At 40.4% G+C, this 15,833-nt stretch overlaps 1 protein-coding gene across 5 annotated transcripts in view; it reads right to left on the bottom strand.

Moving 5' to 3' along the window:
• aplp1 (amyloid beta (A4) precursor-like protein 1) overlaps positions 1-15,833 on the bottom strand; it is a 41,252-nt gene that overhangs the window by 8,710 nt on the left and 16,709 nt on the right. For 4 of the 5 annotated variants that reach the window (XM_023283156.3, XM_023283154.3, XM_023283157.3 and 1 more), the window contains exons 2-7: positions 7,078-7,257; positions 6,135-6,264; positions 4,203-4,315; positions 2,986-3,179; positions 2,600-2,898; positions 268-395 (exon numbers count right to left, since the gene is read on the bottom strand). In XM_023283156.3, the coding sequence (XP_023138924.2) occupies positions 268-395; positions 2,600-2,898; positions 2,986-3,179; positions 4,203-4,315; positions 6,135-6,264; positions 7,078-7,257 (1,044 nt within the window). The remainder of the gene's footprint in view (positions 1-267; positions 396-2,599; positions 2,899-2,985; positions 3,180-4,202; positions 4,316-6,134; positions 6,265-7,077; positions 7,258-15,833) is intronic. The other variant, XM_035954195.2, reaches the window with a different exon arrangement.

The following is a 15,833-nucleotide window of genomic DNA, read 5'->3' as shown; positions in this document are numbered from 1 at the left end:
TAGTCTTTAGGAATTAAAAGGTGATTCTGCATCCCATTATAGGAATTTGAGCCCCAGTTTGACACCTTTTCGGGGGCAAATAAGACATGTCTGTCTTTATCTCCTCCTTTGAATGCAGGTGAAACATGTTCAGGCCAATTCCCGTGTCATTCTGACAATTAGATTAGCGAAGGAGAGCGAGTCTCCTCCGAGATTAATGAGTCACCTGTCAGGAGTCTGACCTGCCAGGCAGCGCGCTATTACTGTTCTTAGCCCTGTGAAATTCACCTCATTGATACGCTTCATCCTGCGCTCCTCCAGGTCTGTTTTGGCTCGCAGGAAGTTGGCATGCTCGGTGTCGTCGGCAGGCTTCTCGAAATAAACATCGACGCCATCTGTGGGCCGAGGTGTCGTCACTGGACGGGGAAGACAAGGAACAGGCTGTTACTGTCACACAAGGCTGCGAGAGGCAGAGAGCAATTATCCTGCCATTAAAGAGACAGTCGGGGTCAAAATGTGAAAGGATTTGCATTAAAGAATGGAGCAAATGAGAGGGAAAAGCAGTTTAACACAAGGAGAGGAGAGAAGCAGTGAAAATTTCAACAATGAAAAACAACATGCTGAAGACAATGTGGATGGAAGAGATTGATTTTTTTTTTAGAACCTGCCACAATGTCAGGTAAATATATGCCATGCTGTGTTTCCTACAGATTCAGATAATAATTTAAATTGAAAAAAAACTTAACAAGAAATTGATAAGCACTGAAATCATTAACTCTAACAGGTAAGAGGCAGACAGCTTGCTTTCAGCATGATTAAAAACAGCTTTTACCACAACATAGACAAATAGGACAACACTGAATGTTTGAGGATTAGGTAAGTCTAACTCATCACAGTGTTGACATGAAGAAATGCACATTTATTTTCTTGGAGACTTGCTCAGCACAACTTTGAACTCTGCTTGGAGGCCCATACTGTATATACGACACTATGCTGGTAAGACCTCGCATAGATTGGATGAGTTCAGTCATTTTTAGACATGCAATATAAATAAAAAATACCATTGCTGGCTCCATCAGTTTGTTAAAGTGAAAGCGTGCAATATTTTTCATTCACGGAAGACGGCAGTACATCAGGTGGTGCATGATGCATAATAATGTACAAATAAGCAAACAGCAGCTCATCACACTGTCCAGTTACCTGAAAGCCTACTTTATTCACGAATTTCTAAACACTGACATTTTTTTCCATGTATCATAATAATCTAACTACTTCTTTGCCAATAGTAAAATAATAACACAGAGCAAGCTGTTATGAATTCAGGACTCAGCAAATGAGTCAACTGGTGCTGATAAACTGTGACTCAACTGCTCATCTGCTGAGGTAAAGAAAAGCATACAGTGTGACCATAGATCCATCCTGTCTCCATACCAAGGATAATTTATAATTATAAGTAATTATTGAAGTTACTGCCATTGTTCCAAGTGGATCCTGCTGCTATTCAATAAACTCAGAGGAAAGACTCCTACAAACAGCCGGAAGCAACCAAATAAAGTTCAGCTCCTGTTAATGTTTGTCCAAACCAGATTACATTCATTAGTGATGACCCTCATTAATCTGATTTCCTATAGATACTGTCTTCCTTACAGTTTTTTATGGGCATTTCAGGTTGTAATAGATGTGAAACTGCAGAGCAAAGAGACACAGGAAGATGTCTTGTGATTTTGGCTTACAACCTGCGTCGATTGTGCTTCATGTGACGCTTTTGGACCATTTCGGACTAAAAAAATGGACCAAATCACCAAATCACTTCATGCAACTGAAGGTACATCCCTTAAAACTAGGGCCATGTTGAACCTTTACGCTAAATCTCTGAAAGACTCATTCAGACACGATGCAGACATATCCCGGAATGCGTGTCTGAAAGTAGCTTAAATTTGACTTCTTTAACACTAAATAAATTATATTATCTAACACAATGCTATAATGTATATGTTAAAAGTTACAGGGAAATATGCAGCAGTATTTTCTTGCTGTGGTTTACATTTTTATATTGTCCTAGCTGCACTGTAAGCATTGCATGAGGGCTTCTACTTGTACTTGCAGCAAAAATGACAACACCACGACATTCTCAACCTAAAACCAACGGCCGTTCCTTCCATTGCTCACTCTGTTTCCCACACAGACAGCGAGCGCCGTTATGATTTTTCCTCCTGATTACGCTCATATTCGAGTTCATGTGTCAAGTGGTCGACTGCTCCATTTACTGCGCACACGAGCATGAACTCTGCTACAAGACCATGAAGTGGGTGTGAAGGCGCACCAGATCGACCTGACATACACATAAGTGTACATTGTGTGAGGTCAGTGGTTAGTACAGACTGATGGGAAGCTCAAGTAAATAAAGCTGTATTTAGAAGCAGGCACTTGTGTGCACGTCTGTGGCATGTATAGGCTGCATGAGGTGCACGTGTGGTTGTGGACATATGTACTGGAAAAACAGTAACTAACAGACAACAGTAGTAGTTGCCATTTTTGTGTTGCTAACCGAGATACTAAACAGTCACTGCAGGTCAGGACTTTTTATAAGCAAAAGAAAGAAGAAATGAGGAAGACTCACAGCTGTCTCCCTTCATCAGAGGTGCAGATGTGGTGGGTTTGTGGCTTTTCTCGTAGTAGAACGAGTCCAAATAGTCCGACGTCTGGTAGGGACCCGAGTCAATAGGATATTCATACTCCTCGGGATCTTTCACAGCGATTGCCTCCTCATCCTCCTCTTCCTCTGCCTCCTCCTCATCCACTTCCTCCTCCTCTTCTTCCTCCTCTTCCTCCAGCACTTCGTCATCCTCCTCTTCCATATCGGCCTCGTCCACATCTGTGTCAGGAGAGGGGCTCGGAGTGGGAGCCGTCACTTTGGTGCTGTGGAAAAAAAAGTGGGTGTTCTCATGACTATTAATATTTGAAACTCCTACGGCATCTCTGTGTGGTCAAGCTGAATCATCTTACAAAGAGTTGAGCTTTCCACTGGTCTGGGATGTGAGTGTCTGGGAACCAGCAGGGATGTCTTGCTCCTCTGTCTCGCCTTTCCCGCTGGAGCTGCCTCGGCTCGGGCAGCAAACGTACTCAACGCCCCGGAAATGGTCCCCGCATGGCAGCAGCATCCCGTAGCTGTGGAGCTCCAGATTGTCTGCAGTGCATTCCTGATGCAGAAAAAAGAATAATCAATGGAAGGAATCACATTTAGGACATGGTTGTTAAATATTGTGATGCAGGATCTCTCTGAACACAGCCTGCAGTTCATTCCAATTCAGTCAAATATTATTATTCCCTGGATATTTTTTTTTATGTGACTGTCTGAAGCAGATGAGTCATGAATAGTTTTAGAGCTGCGCTGAGGAATGTAGATTTAAAAAAAAAATTTTTTTTTAACATTTTTCTAAGTCCTATAGCTATTTTATTACTTATATTTTTATTTTGTTTCCATACTTGTCTCTTATCTGCTCCGTATAAGCAGCATAGTCGGTAGCGTGGCTTTGTTCAGTCAAAGGTTTTTTGATTTTTGTCATGTGACTATTGGTTACAGCTGAGTCTCTAATGGCTTCACAGTTGCGCAGAGGAGCACAGAATTTTTTAGTTTTGACAGAATATGTTTGATGCAAACACATTATTTTAGGCAAATTTTCAAATGGTTTGGTTAACCTTTGCAATGAAACAGAAGGTCACAGACGAGTAGTTCACCTACCGTAGGAAATCTGAAAATCCTGTTATTTCTGCTTTTTTTTAGTGTTTAATGTAACTGTACTATAGTTAAAAACAAAACCTAAAATAAAACTGCATAAAAATTGCTAAATATAATTATCTAAATATAATACAATATGAAAAAGACCGATTTTTCAAACAAAAACTTGATAGGATGTGATACAAAACAGTGTGACTGCTTCAACTTTCACCTTTCTGCTCTACAATAAACATCTCTATTTACTGACAAAGTAACACAATCTACACAACACACCACTAGTCTGGTCTTCTATTGCTGTTCGGGGTAGATGCATTAGAGGTTTTAGATCTTCACTAGGTGAACATTTACAAAACATACCAGTGGAAGGTCTCACAAAAACCTCCTTTAACACATCTGAAAACCTTTCTTCTCTTAATTTACTGGCTTTTACTGTAAAATGTTTAAACCTGTCTCTGAAACGTGGCGCTGCAACTTCTCTGCTCACCTCCTTAGCGATGTTGTGCCAGTACACGTAACTCTTGCAAGCATCCATCTGCTCCTGGTGGAGGAAACGGCATCGGTCGGGCACTAGCAGGGCCTCGCTCACGTACTCGCCTTCTGCAGGAAAATCGAAGAAAAGGTGAAGCCAGTGCGTGAGATTTTCAAAGCAGCGGGAGCATGTAAAGAGTTATACTTGTGGTTGAAGCACTGTAGAACTCATTTGTGCTTTGGAACATGAAAAATCAAACATGCTTTAGCGAGGACTAAATGGAAGAGTGTACAAGTGAACCCAAGATATTTAGAATACATGAAGCAGGAATCTGAAAGTGAACTGCAATAGTTAGATAAGAATAAGGCACATAAATGAGGTCTGACAGAGAGCATAAATGTGTAATGTGTGAGCACTTTGAACAGACAAACTGTAGCTACATGAGCAAGTCAAGGACATAAGGTAGTACTTTGCTTAAAATGTCGGGAAAATATTTAGTGCAGAAATCAGAAATGCAGATGAGTGCTTTGTATTATGTGCTGAAGTGCACAGAAGTGAACAGTTTTTATTTGTCTGTCGATTCTCAATCACCCAGGTCATGGTAATCCTAAATGCTCAAACTTCAATTCTACATGCAGTTTTTTATTCCTTTAAATTCTGTTTTTCATACAGCGGTATTATTACGGGCTGTTTTTTAACGCTCACGCTTAAAGGGAGCGTGTTCACCCATACAATAAGCACTACGGTAGAAGTGAAATGAGCCCCAGTCAGTTCTACAGAGCTGTGCAGAAGCAGCAAAGAGTCTCTTGAACCAAGAGTGACTCACTGCTCATTACTCACTCATTCATTCTCTCATTCATCATCGGTGTATCTGGCCCCCTAGTGGCATTTAACATGCATGACCCATGCAATATTGTTAACTGTAGATGACGCCTTGTGTGTATTCCACTGCCTATATCTTTTTTTTTTTAATATTACTACTTATCTACAGTTGTAATAGTAATGCCTTTAACCCTTTGAACTTTTTTTTTTGCTCCTGTCACATGCACCTTTATGGAAACAGCACAATCATGGCTAGAGGAAGGGAGAACTCAAAAATGTGTTTTGTGCCGTCTTGACACAGTGATAGAAATCAAAAAAAGGTGGCTTTTTTGGATTAATTATTTAAGAAAAATTGACAAGGCGTGAAATCAATATGTGCAACATTTTTCCACGTGCCCACAGGTGTAATCCATATAGGGAACTATTGCTGGCTCGTCATACTATAGATAATTTACTACTCACTGCTCTGTCTAAACACAGCCTGCAGTTCAGCCTAGATCAGCCAAAGACTTGCTGAATTTTTGTCATGTGACTGCTAATGACAGCTGAGTCGCTAATAGCTTCATGGTTAGGCTGAAAAGCACATAATTTTTACCTGTTGGTTGTAGCTGAGTCATTCATGCTTCTAAGTCGCGCTGAAAAGCAAATGATTTTTTCTTTTTACAGCATCTGGTTCAAACTATTTAACTTTTGCAAACTTCCTGAATTTTCTCTGGCGATTCTTCTTGTTTTTACAGCTTCTACCTCTGATAAATGCTCTAACTTTGGCATGTTTTTCAAAATAAGCTGCCTTTCCAACCTGCCAGCAGGTTTTGGGGTTGGGAGGTTTAAAAATCTGTGGCACTGGGTGAGACGGAGAGGGAAATTTGATCCTTGAAAGCCTAAAATAAAATCAATGTGGCAGTGAAATATCTAAAACAGTGCTTATCTTGTTAGCTTGTGTGTTAGCTGCATATGCATGAACACAATCATGTGATTTCTGCTTTGACACAGTCCGGAATCTGAAACACGCAGTCATTCTAGAAATATTTTGTGACGTCTTTTTTTCCCGTTCTTATATCTTCTCTAAACAACAAGCTGAGGGAATACAAAGCCAATACTGTAAATGTAAATGTAAATTCTTACCCAGACAGCGGTAGGGCAGGACTATGAAGGGGTGTGTCTGGCAGTGGCCCCAGCCTTTCTTACACCAGGCGGGGATGGTGACGGGTCTTTTTGACTCCTCTATATGGGAGATTGGAAGCGCTGGGTACATCTAGATGCACAGGGACATGCAGGACAGAGACACAGAGAACAGATACAGGGATTGACGACAGGAGGAGCAGAGGATGGGGGAGGAATCGGTTTCGGGAGGAGGTTTGGGGTCAAATACATGTAGAAAAGTCAGGGAAGAAGAAGAAGACGGAGAGCACAGTCAGTCAGGAGGAGACAAACAAGGGAGAAAGTCATGCAGTGTATTTTCTAACTACTTGAGGCCACTGAAGTTATCATTTCAATGAACCTACATTTGGTTGTTAGAATTTAAACTGTGCAAATTCATAACAAGAAATGATAGAGAGTCTGAATACACACTATAATGTTTTTTCACAAAGACAAAAGGAAAGGTTTTGCATAAAATCAGCTAATCGTATTACAGGCCATTCAAGCTCATGGCTGCTGCCGTCTGTGTCTATTTTGGCCTCCAGATGGCGCTTGGCTGCCTTTTCTGCTCTGTTTTAAACTAATATTTGTGAAAGAGGAGGGTGGAAAGTATGTGCATCACTGATAAGAGTTAAAGAGCACACATACTGTAACAGGCAACAAGAGGAGGAAAGGTAGATGGTGGCACGAATGGAATATTGTAATATTCCAACAGACCACCATCGCTCCACTATATATACTTAAATATATAGATCTGATAGGGCAGGTGTTAGACAAATCAAACTACAGGAAAAGGAACATGACTTTGTTGCTTGATTTCCCTGTAGCTTCATGCAACATTCTTGCAAGAGTGTGATTTTAAAAACACTGCTGTTGGAGTAGAATTGCTTCACTGGAGCTGTTCAGGTTGCGCAGTTCCCTTCCCTACCTCCTGACAGTAGGACAGGATTTCACCGGGCTCTTTGAAGCAGCCCTGGCGGCCCTGAGGATCCGGCTCCCACTGGCCGGTCTGTATGTTCATGTGCAGGAGCTGACGGCCGCAGAACATGGCGATCTGAGGCTCGGCCAGCTGGGGGCCTGGACCGTTCACCTCGGCCATGGCCAGAGCCTAGAGAGCAAAAAAAAGAGAGAGAGAGAGAGAGAGAGAGAGAGAGAAAAGAGATGTGGAGGAGTCAATACAAACACAGTGGCAGAGAATATTGGGTCTGAAGCAGATCCACGGCAGATAAACCACAGATAATTCCTAAATGCACTCTAGCACTATCCAACATTAGGCCATGAGTGTAAGACTGAGTGCAAGATCGAAACGGAGAACGTAGAGGCGGCTAATGCACGGGAGGATTGACTCCAGTGCCAGCATGAAGAGAATAATGGCAAACCGAAAAAAATCTGAAAGATCCATAGAAGATTCCCTGTTGAAAAAGCCCAAAGAGAATGACAAAAAAGCTCCAATAAAGAGCCCGACTTATCGACTGCCGGCCTGTTTGCTGACACCACTGATATCTGAGAAAACGGGGATGAAGAGGAAGGTGCATAGCAAGAAAAAAAAAAATTACGCAAGCATGTAAAAGACTCTCCCCTCCTTCCCCTCCTCCATCTGCCTTCTAGGACGTTGTTATCGATCGAGGGATATGTTGCCTCGGCCTGGGGGAGGGCCCAGGGGACCCCACGTAGAGGAACAAACAGAAGCCAGGGCTGGGAGTCAGGTGTTAATACAAGCTCATTGACCGATGCGCCACTTCACTACATTAACACACAGGACAGAGACAGAGGGAGCCCAGGGAGGAATAAAGCTTGGGAAGGGTGAGGTAGGGAGGAAAGAAGCTCTATAAACAGCACAAACAAGCACTATTTCTTCTACCTTAATAGACAAAACTGATTTTCCAGAAGAAAACATGACAGCTCCAAGTATTGTGAAAAGAAAAGCAAAAAAAAAAATCGTGTTCCACTGAATGTCTGAGTCATCTCTGGTGCAAAAATAAGATGTTTTTCTGCAGACAGTCTCCTGCTGGTCATGTAAAATAAAGTAAAGTGGGCTTCATGGTGCAATATTTGACAGTAACACTCATGGTAGAGAACATGCGATAATGTTTACTGTCTAAACCCCCCCCCCCAAAAAAAGAGGCATCACAAACCATGGTGCTGGTATCCTTTCATCTGCACTGACAGACAGAGATAGACCTACTGACGACAGGCAAGACGAGCGACGCTGAGCCAATTAAACAGAAGTTGCCCAAAGGGAAGACATAGAGGAGGAAAAATATGGGAGAGTGACGCCTGATCAAAGGAGAGCCCTGCTTTGGCCGAACGGAGCTAAAGTGTTTGAAGTCCTAATTAAAATTCATGCTGAATAAAATAAATATATAAAACCCCTTGGAGTAAATGTACAATAAATATAATAAGCCCTGAGCAGTCTATGCATTATAATTACGCTAAGAGGAGTTTGTGTTTCTGCATGTCTTAGCAGATTTCTTACAAATTATGGATCTACTTTTCATTACTGCTGACCGTTTCCCAAAGCATAGCAGAGGTTTTTTTTTTTTTTTAAGATTTATGAACGCATTCACAGAAAGTACTGGAATTTTTTTTCTTCTATTCATTTAAATTGTTGGAATATCAATTAGGAAAGGTTTGCCAAGTTGCATGAGACAGGTAATCAGTTAAAATGAACATATGTTTTTTTCTTCTAAACCACTTTCAGGGTGATGGAGAAAAAAACATTTGCTTTTTTAAAGATTTACTCAAGTGAAAACCAAGTCTTTTACCTTGTTTACAGGTTAATATGGTGTTATTTTTAATATACTGGATGACATATCATGAACGTAACAAATACCATAACCGAACATTTTGCATCCTGAGACTGCACTGTACCAAAGACAGTTTCAACAACACAATTTAGACTTCCAGAATATCATACGTAATAAACCGAAGCAATAATCTCGTCACCTTGAAGGTTGGGGCTTTCAGTTACATTATTCTTTTAATGCAGTGTTTCTCAACTGGTGGGTCGCGACCCAAAAGTGGGTCGCGGGGCCGTTTTTGGTGGGTCGCGAGCCTTTTTCTAAAAAGAGAGAAAAATAAAGATAATCCAATTTAGTCATTGTAGTACCACCTCCGCACCCGCAGGGGGTCGTCGTGTCAGCAGCGACCGGTGAGGACACTCGTATTACTGTAGAAGAAACTGCATGTTTTCATAGCAACAGCAGCATGGCTAAACGCAAGTACGACAGCGAGTACATTAAATATGGATTTTCCTACATCGAAGACAAAGGAGTCCAAAAGCCTCAGTGTATTTTGTGTTGTGAGGTACTGGTAGTGAAAGCATGAAGCATGAATAAACTTTTCGAGCGGTTTAGCGACTACTTTCCCGATAAACAACCCGAGGACGACTGGGTGCGCGACCCGTTTGGAATAAACATGGAAAGCATCACGTTGCCTAGCAGCGATGAATGTCAGCTGGTGGAGCGATCATGTGACCGCACTCTCAGAAAGAAATTCACAGAGGTAAGCCTTTCCCAGTTCTGGTGCAACGATGTGATGAGAGAGTATCCCTCCATTGCTAGTCGAGCTGTAAAAATCCTCCTACCATTCAGCACCACATACCTCTGTGAATGTGGCTTCTCAGCTCTTGTTCAGCTGAAAACAAAATACCGAAATAAACTGAACATTGAGCATGACCTCAGAGTTGCTTTATCATGCATACAGCCAGATTTTGAGACTCTTGTAAAGGCCAAAAAGCATCCTCAGCTAAGCCATTAGAACTTCATGTAGTTCTGCAGTACTTTTATTGTGACTTGTGACTTTTGTTTATTTGTAAGTGCTTAAAAACACACTTTTCTTTCAATATTGCACACTATTTTCTCCCCAAATATTGGCTTTCAAATATAGTTAAGCCCTTTGAAAAATGTTTTATTGTGTTTACGTTTTGAGATTGATCAGAACATTAAGCATTTCTTCACTTTAATAATTTGTTGAATGCACTTCATCAGTTTTCATGTTTTGGACTCTTTTGCACATATTTCTATACATAGTTTCTCCAGCTACAACAGCAATGTTGCAGACTTGTGCAGTATTATGAGAAGCTACTGGTTTTGTTGAATTGCACTTTTTTTGTAGAAAAAAAATGCACTTTTATATATCCTGAGAACTACTTGAGGCTATTGTTCTACTTGTTTCAAAGTCCTCAGTACTTGAATTAGTATTGCTGCTTGATTTTGAGTTGTTGTGAAGTACTTGAGTTCAGGTTTAAAAGTTTTGTCTTCGAACGCTCAATCAATAAATTGTTGATTTTTGGAGAAATATTGTTTGGGTCACGACTTGTCATTTCAGTTTTATGGTGGGTCCCAGGCCCAGACCAGCTGAGAACCACTGTTTTAATGGATGGCTGAATTACTCTATGTAGCATAGATTGTTTTAACTGTGTTGGTGGCATAGACTTTTTAGAAAAGATAGACATAGTCACCTTTGGAATCGCGTCAGTTGACAGTGACCTGTCAATCACAAGATTGCCCCTCCTCCTGCACACCCTGTTTAGACATCTATTTTCCTCTAAATGGGAGTATAATTTACAAATTGAACATGTTTTATTCAGAAAGTCTAGAAATTAGCAATTAAGACCATAAACGTATTAGGAAAATGTCTGCTGTGGCAACAAATCAAGTAAGAAGTCAGGTTATTTTCTCAGACTTCCATACAATCTAATGTTTTTTTTGAATCAGGGGAGTCTCCCCCTACTGACAGTTTTCCATCTCAAGCACCTTGCAAGTTGATATTAACAGCATTGAAAATCGAAGCTATGAGTTGCTTAGAACTTATGGATAAGATATTAAAAACTTTAAAATAACTAGTAGGTTTAGAAAAAAACAGATGATTTATAATTAGTATTTTTTCTAGATGCCAAACGTGTACCTTATAGCTCCTATTTTTGTAGTTTCACAATATTAAATGTAATATCCTAGGAAAATAAGTTTTTTAAAAAAAAATCTTTTTATTAGTTTTGCTAAATACAAACAGAACAAAGTAGGAGCCTACCAGGTGCAGAGTTATTTATCTGTCATCAGTTATATGAATATCTATTTTAAGTAATGTCTAAACAGGATGAGAGAGAGAGAATATGTGAGCATCACGAAACTGAAGTCCATATATCTATATATATATCTATATCTATGTATCGATGGATATATATAGACAGACAGAGAGTGGGAGAGAGAGAGAGAGAGAGAGAGAGAGAGACACGCATGTGTAAAGCTACATACAAATACGTACAGATACACATGTACCATGTACTTATATACAAAAAATATACAGATTTTTTTAAGGACTAAAGGGAAAAAAGACATGTATCCTACCATGTTTTCTTGCATAAGGGTCCCAGGTCTTAGAAAAAAGGTTACATTTACCCCTGAGCGAACACTGACTGCCTGGGTTTGTTATTGACAGAGCTGAATTGGATCTTTTAATTGGTTAAGTGTATTGTAAGATAAGCACAGGAAAACACTGCTGAAGCTGCTGAAACAGTCTGTCTAGAGTAGCTGCTGAGCTAATGTCTGAATAGATATATCTCTTTGAGTCAGGGAAGGTCAGTGCCACAAAGAAGGAAAAAAAAAAACTAACTTCCGGATATTTGAGAAGATAACCTGGCAGCTCCCCCTGGTCCAGCTCTCTCATTCTGCCGGCTCTCCACTACTGCACTTGCAGAAAATCAATGCTGAGCGACTGCAACTGTATCGCCACGTTCCCCCCAATCAATAGCAGTCCATCAGGAGCCCGAGGCCCTGACCTCCAGCCCTGCAAGGCTGCACTCCCAATCTGCAGCCAGATCTGGGACCAGATTAGATCTCCCTCTCATGATAACCCCTAATCAGAAATACTGTAGGTACACCTCGGTATAGTGTGTTGCTTCCACCAAGGAAACAAACCTCCCGCTTGTCTTTGACCCAGTTTGGAGCCTGAGCACTCCCTCTTTACACGCTGGTCGCCAGTACAGACGACAACAGCATCATATGAACGTCACTCAGGAGCTGGCATCACACGAGCTACCGGACCCATTCTGCTCTGCTGTCTTTTATTGTCTAGTGTCACTGTATTCTCACAGCAACAACAAAAACTGTCACCAGCGTGCGTCACATCTATTTGTTCTTACTAAAATAGTAGGGCTGCTTTTAGGACGCATTAGTTGATGGATAAATCTGTATCTTGTGATGCCGACCCATTTTGTAACTTGCAGACTGGTTAGATTGCAAACCTCTTTTTGCAAAAAAAAAAAAAAAACAACCCTGTACCAAAATGGGAAATCAACAAAGATCAAAATGGGTCTGCAAAACCTCTGCCAAGAGTGTGTTTGAAACTCCAGCAACTAGAGCATTTCAAGCACAGCCTTTAATTTCAGGAACATGCTGTTTTCATTGCCTTTATTCATTTGATCATGTTTAGTCACATGAAACCTTAATTTCTCTATTGAACTAAACAATGCGGCTTTTGTGCTAAAGCCAGACAATCATATTACAATCCATCCAGATTTGAATGTCCCTCTTGCTCAAATCAATTAATAATTTGCTTCTATTCTTCTTAAGCTCTAAATCACATTAATGTTTTTCCTAACCTGAAGCACGGCCAGGAAAGAACCGCAGAAATATTTCCGTGCCAGAGCGCCACTGTCTGCGCTACACAGCAGGGGAACGGATGTGCCAAGTTGCTAATCTCGTTTAAATGGGAAATTGGTCAGTTAACCAAGTGCAAAATCTACCTGATAGAGATGGTCAATTGGACGAGATGGTTTGGAGAGTGTGTGGATGATCAAAGAAAACAGAGCAGGACGGTAACGAGTAGGTAGGTTTTGTTTGCAATGAACATAGAAATTAACAGAAAACTGAAGGTGAATATGTTATAAAAGCATTCTGAGAAGGTTCTGCATTGCTCTAGAAATATTTGCAAGTCTTTCTAGAATATTAATCTTAAAGGTAAGACAGAGTTTTCTCATGACATTCTAAAAGACCACCATGCACTGTCATCCTTAAAAAGGTTTCTGAATGTTGCAGTGAGAATGTCACTCCTGTGTTATCGTGTAACATTGTGAGAATATTTTTTTTATAGAAGTAAATTCTATAATGAACTATCGCCACAATATCCCTACAATGTATTCAAAACATTGCAAGTATACAAGTAAAATCAATACAGCACATTACAGGAATATTTTATTAAATCAATGCTCTGTCATCCATACAATCGAAGAAAGTTATGGCCACTGAGGAAAAACCCGAGCTTTATCTTTTTAAGAAATTCTGACTTTTTTCTTAGAATTCGGACTTTAATATTTGAGTCTAAACTCTGAATTCTGTCTCTTTTTTGGTAAAAATTTAAAGCCAGAATTCTGCTGTTAAAGTCGGAATTTAAAGCCAGAATTCTAATGTTAATGTGACAATTTAAAGACAGGATTCTGATATTAAAGTCAGAATTTCAAGCCAGAATTCTGATGTTAAAACTGGAATTTAAAGCCAGGATTCTGAGAAAAAAAGTCATATTTCTGACTTTAAATTTTGATTTAACTTCTGAACTCTAACTCTAATTTAAAGTCAAAACTCACATTTTTCTTGACAGAATTTACAGTCAGAATTCTGAGGAAATAAAGTAAGAATTCACTTTTTTTTGACAGCGGCTCTAATCCTCTACATCTACAATAACATTTTCTGCATTTTGGTTTGCGAATGTTCTTCTTCTGCCGTTAATTAACATAATCTGTGTGACTCACAACATTCTCAAACCATCTTTGAAACACTGCAGTTAAAACATTATGTCTTAGTAAAGTTTTAACCTCAAAGGAGCATTATTTCAACAGTTTAATATCCCTTAAATGTTCTTTGAACAACTGTCTGGAATCACCAGTCTGTGATCTGATTGGTGAGGAGTAACAGCCTATCAACACTTCAGGAAAAATATGAAAGAATTATAAATATATAAAAAAATAAAAAATGTACGCATTTTAATTCGGTTTTGTGCTGGACTTGTATAGAAAGATATAGAGAGTCCAAATATTGGTTAACTGTCTCCTTGATTGATTACTAATAATCGGTATGGACGCTGAAAAAACAACCCCTGTATGGTGCACATTAAATCTACTAAATGCCAGCATGTAAGCAGGATTTAGCTCCAAACACTGCTTAAGTGCAGCCTCACAGTGCTGCTAACACACATGCAGCATGTAGATTTGTTGATATGAAGAACCTATTTTTAACATTACCGGGCATTTTTTTAAATATATGCTTTAAAGATTCTTTATTTCAACTAAAGAGCTGAGTAATATTTACAGAAATTCAAACAGTACAATGTGCTTTTCAGGATGCTCTGGCGTGTTTAGTAGTGAATTGCAATATTCACTAGAAACAGATTAAAAAGGCACAGACAATAGTCCTCTGTTGTGAAGGATTAGGCTTTCATTCACAGCTAAAAATAGCCTTTGCTCCAGTGAATGAATCACATTCTTTTGCCTTGATTAAGCGTTTTCATCCGTGTTTTACACTTCCAAATTATAGCTGTAATTCCCTTTGGACCGTCAGACATGCAGCACTAGATTTGCAGTGTTTTCGGTGGTACACAATTTCCATTTCTGAAGCCAGTTAGACGTTAGGATGTTAAGACTGTTGTGGCGTGAGCGTGGCAGTGTAAGGCTCTCCGAACACTCTGAACACACGGATCCAGCTGGCTTCAAAATACGCAATCTGTCAGCGATGACACCTCTCAAGTAAAAGGCAGGCTGCAGATTCAGTCAGTGAGAAAATACTGTGGTGTACTGAAGCATCTCTGTACAGTGCAGTCTGCAGGTGGGGGGTGGGGGGGTTTCAGAGCTGGTAAGGCAGCGCTGTTCAACCATCCTGAGCCCCACATATCATGTCCTAGTGCTGATGAGGCTGAACAGGCAGACAGCCCAGCAGCCTGACAGCTCCCCAATGCAGGGAATGCGGCATCATTAATAACAACGTGGTGATATAAAGCCAGAGACATCGATTGGCTTTCTGCCTTTTCACCAGATTCTTTGCCTCCGTTAGCTCCCTTGATATTCTATTATTTCTCTGCTCTGCTTCTCCTTATCCACTGCATACTGACTGCGCTGCTTAACTTTGTAATCACGTGTGCTCCTCCACAGTCTCCACAGAAAAAAAATAAGAAAATAATCCACAAAAGGCTCCTACACACTGTGGAACAGCTGGTTCACGTACAATAACAATTCATTATATTTTCACAGATATCCCTCAAATAGAAGCAATTATGCTGCAGCGTGGAGCGCAAAAAAAAAAAAAAGCAGATATGATGCTTTGTAAGCTGAGCTGAAACACGTCTGTCTGTCTGTCAGGGCTGACTTTGGGCCAGGCCAGTACATTTACATGTTCCAACAGCATCTTCCATCCTGTTCTAATTAAATTTTCAGCACCTGTTCCACCCTTATGTTGCAGGATGACTTCATCCTCTGTCATGATGCAATCTCTCGGCCCTGGCAGGCAAGCCGGAGCAGAGGAGGCAGAGGGGAGAAGCCCACCCATCATTTGTCACCTTTTACAAGCTGCTGCCAGCCTGTACATCGAAGAATCATGCTAAAGGTCGGAGCAGACGCAAAGTCTTTTAATGTCGGTATGCTGGGAGCGACATGCCACGTTCTGTACGTACAAAGCATCTTTATTCTCCTACATGCAA

Source organism: Amphiprion ocellaris, chromosome 9, assembly GCF_022539595.1.
Source record: "Amphiprion ocellaris isolate individual 3 ecotype Okinawa chromosome 9, ASM2253959v1, whole genome shotgun sequence".
NCBI lineage: Eukaryota > Metazoa > Chordata > Actinopteri > Pomacentridae > Amphiprion > Amphiprion ocellaris.
Note: the sequence above shows the minus strand (reverse complement) of the source record. Positions and strands in the feature narration are given on the sequence as shown.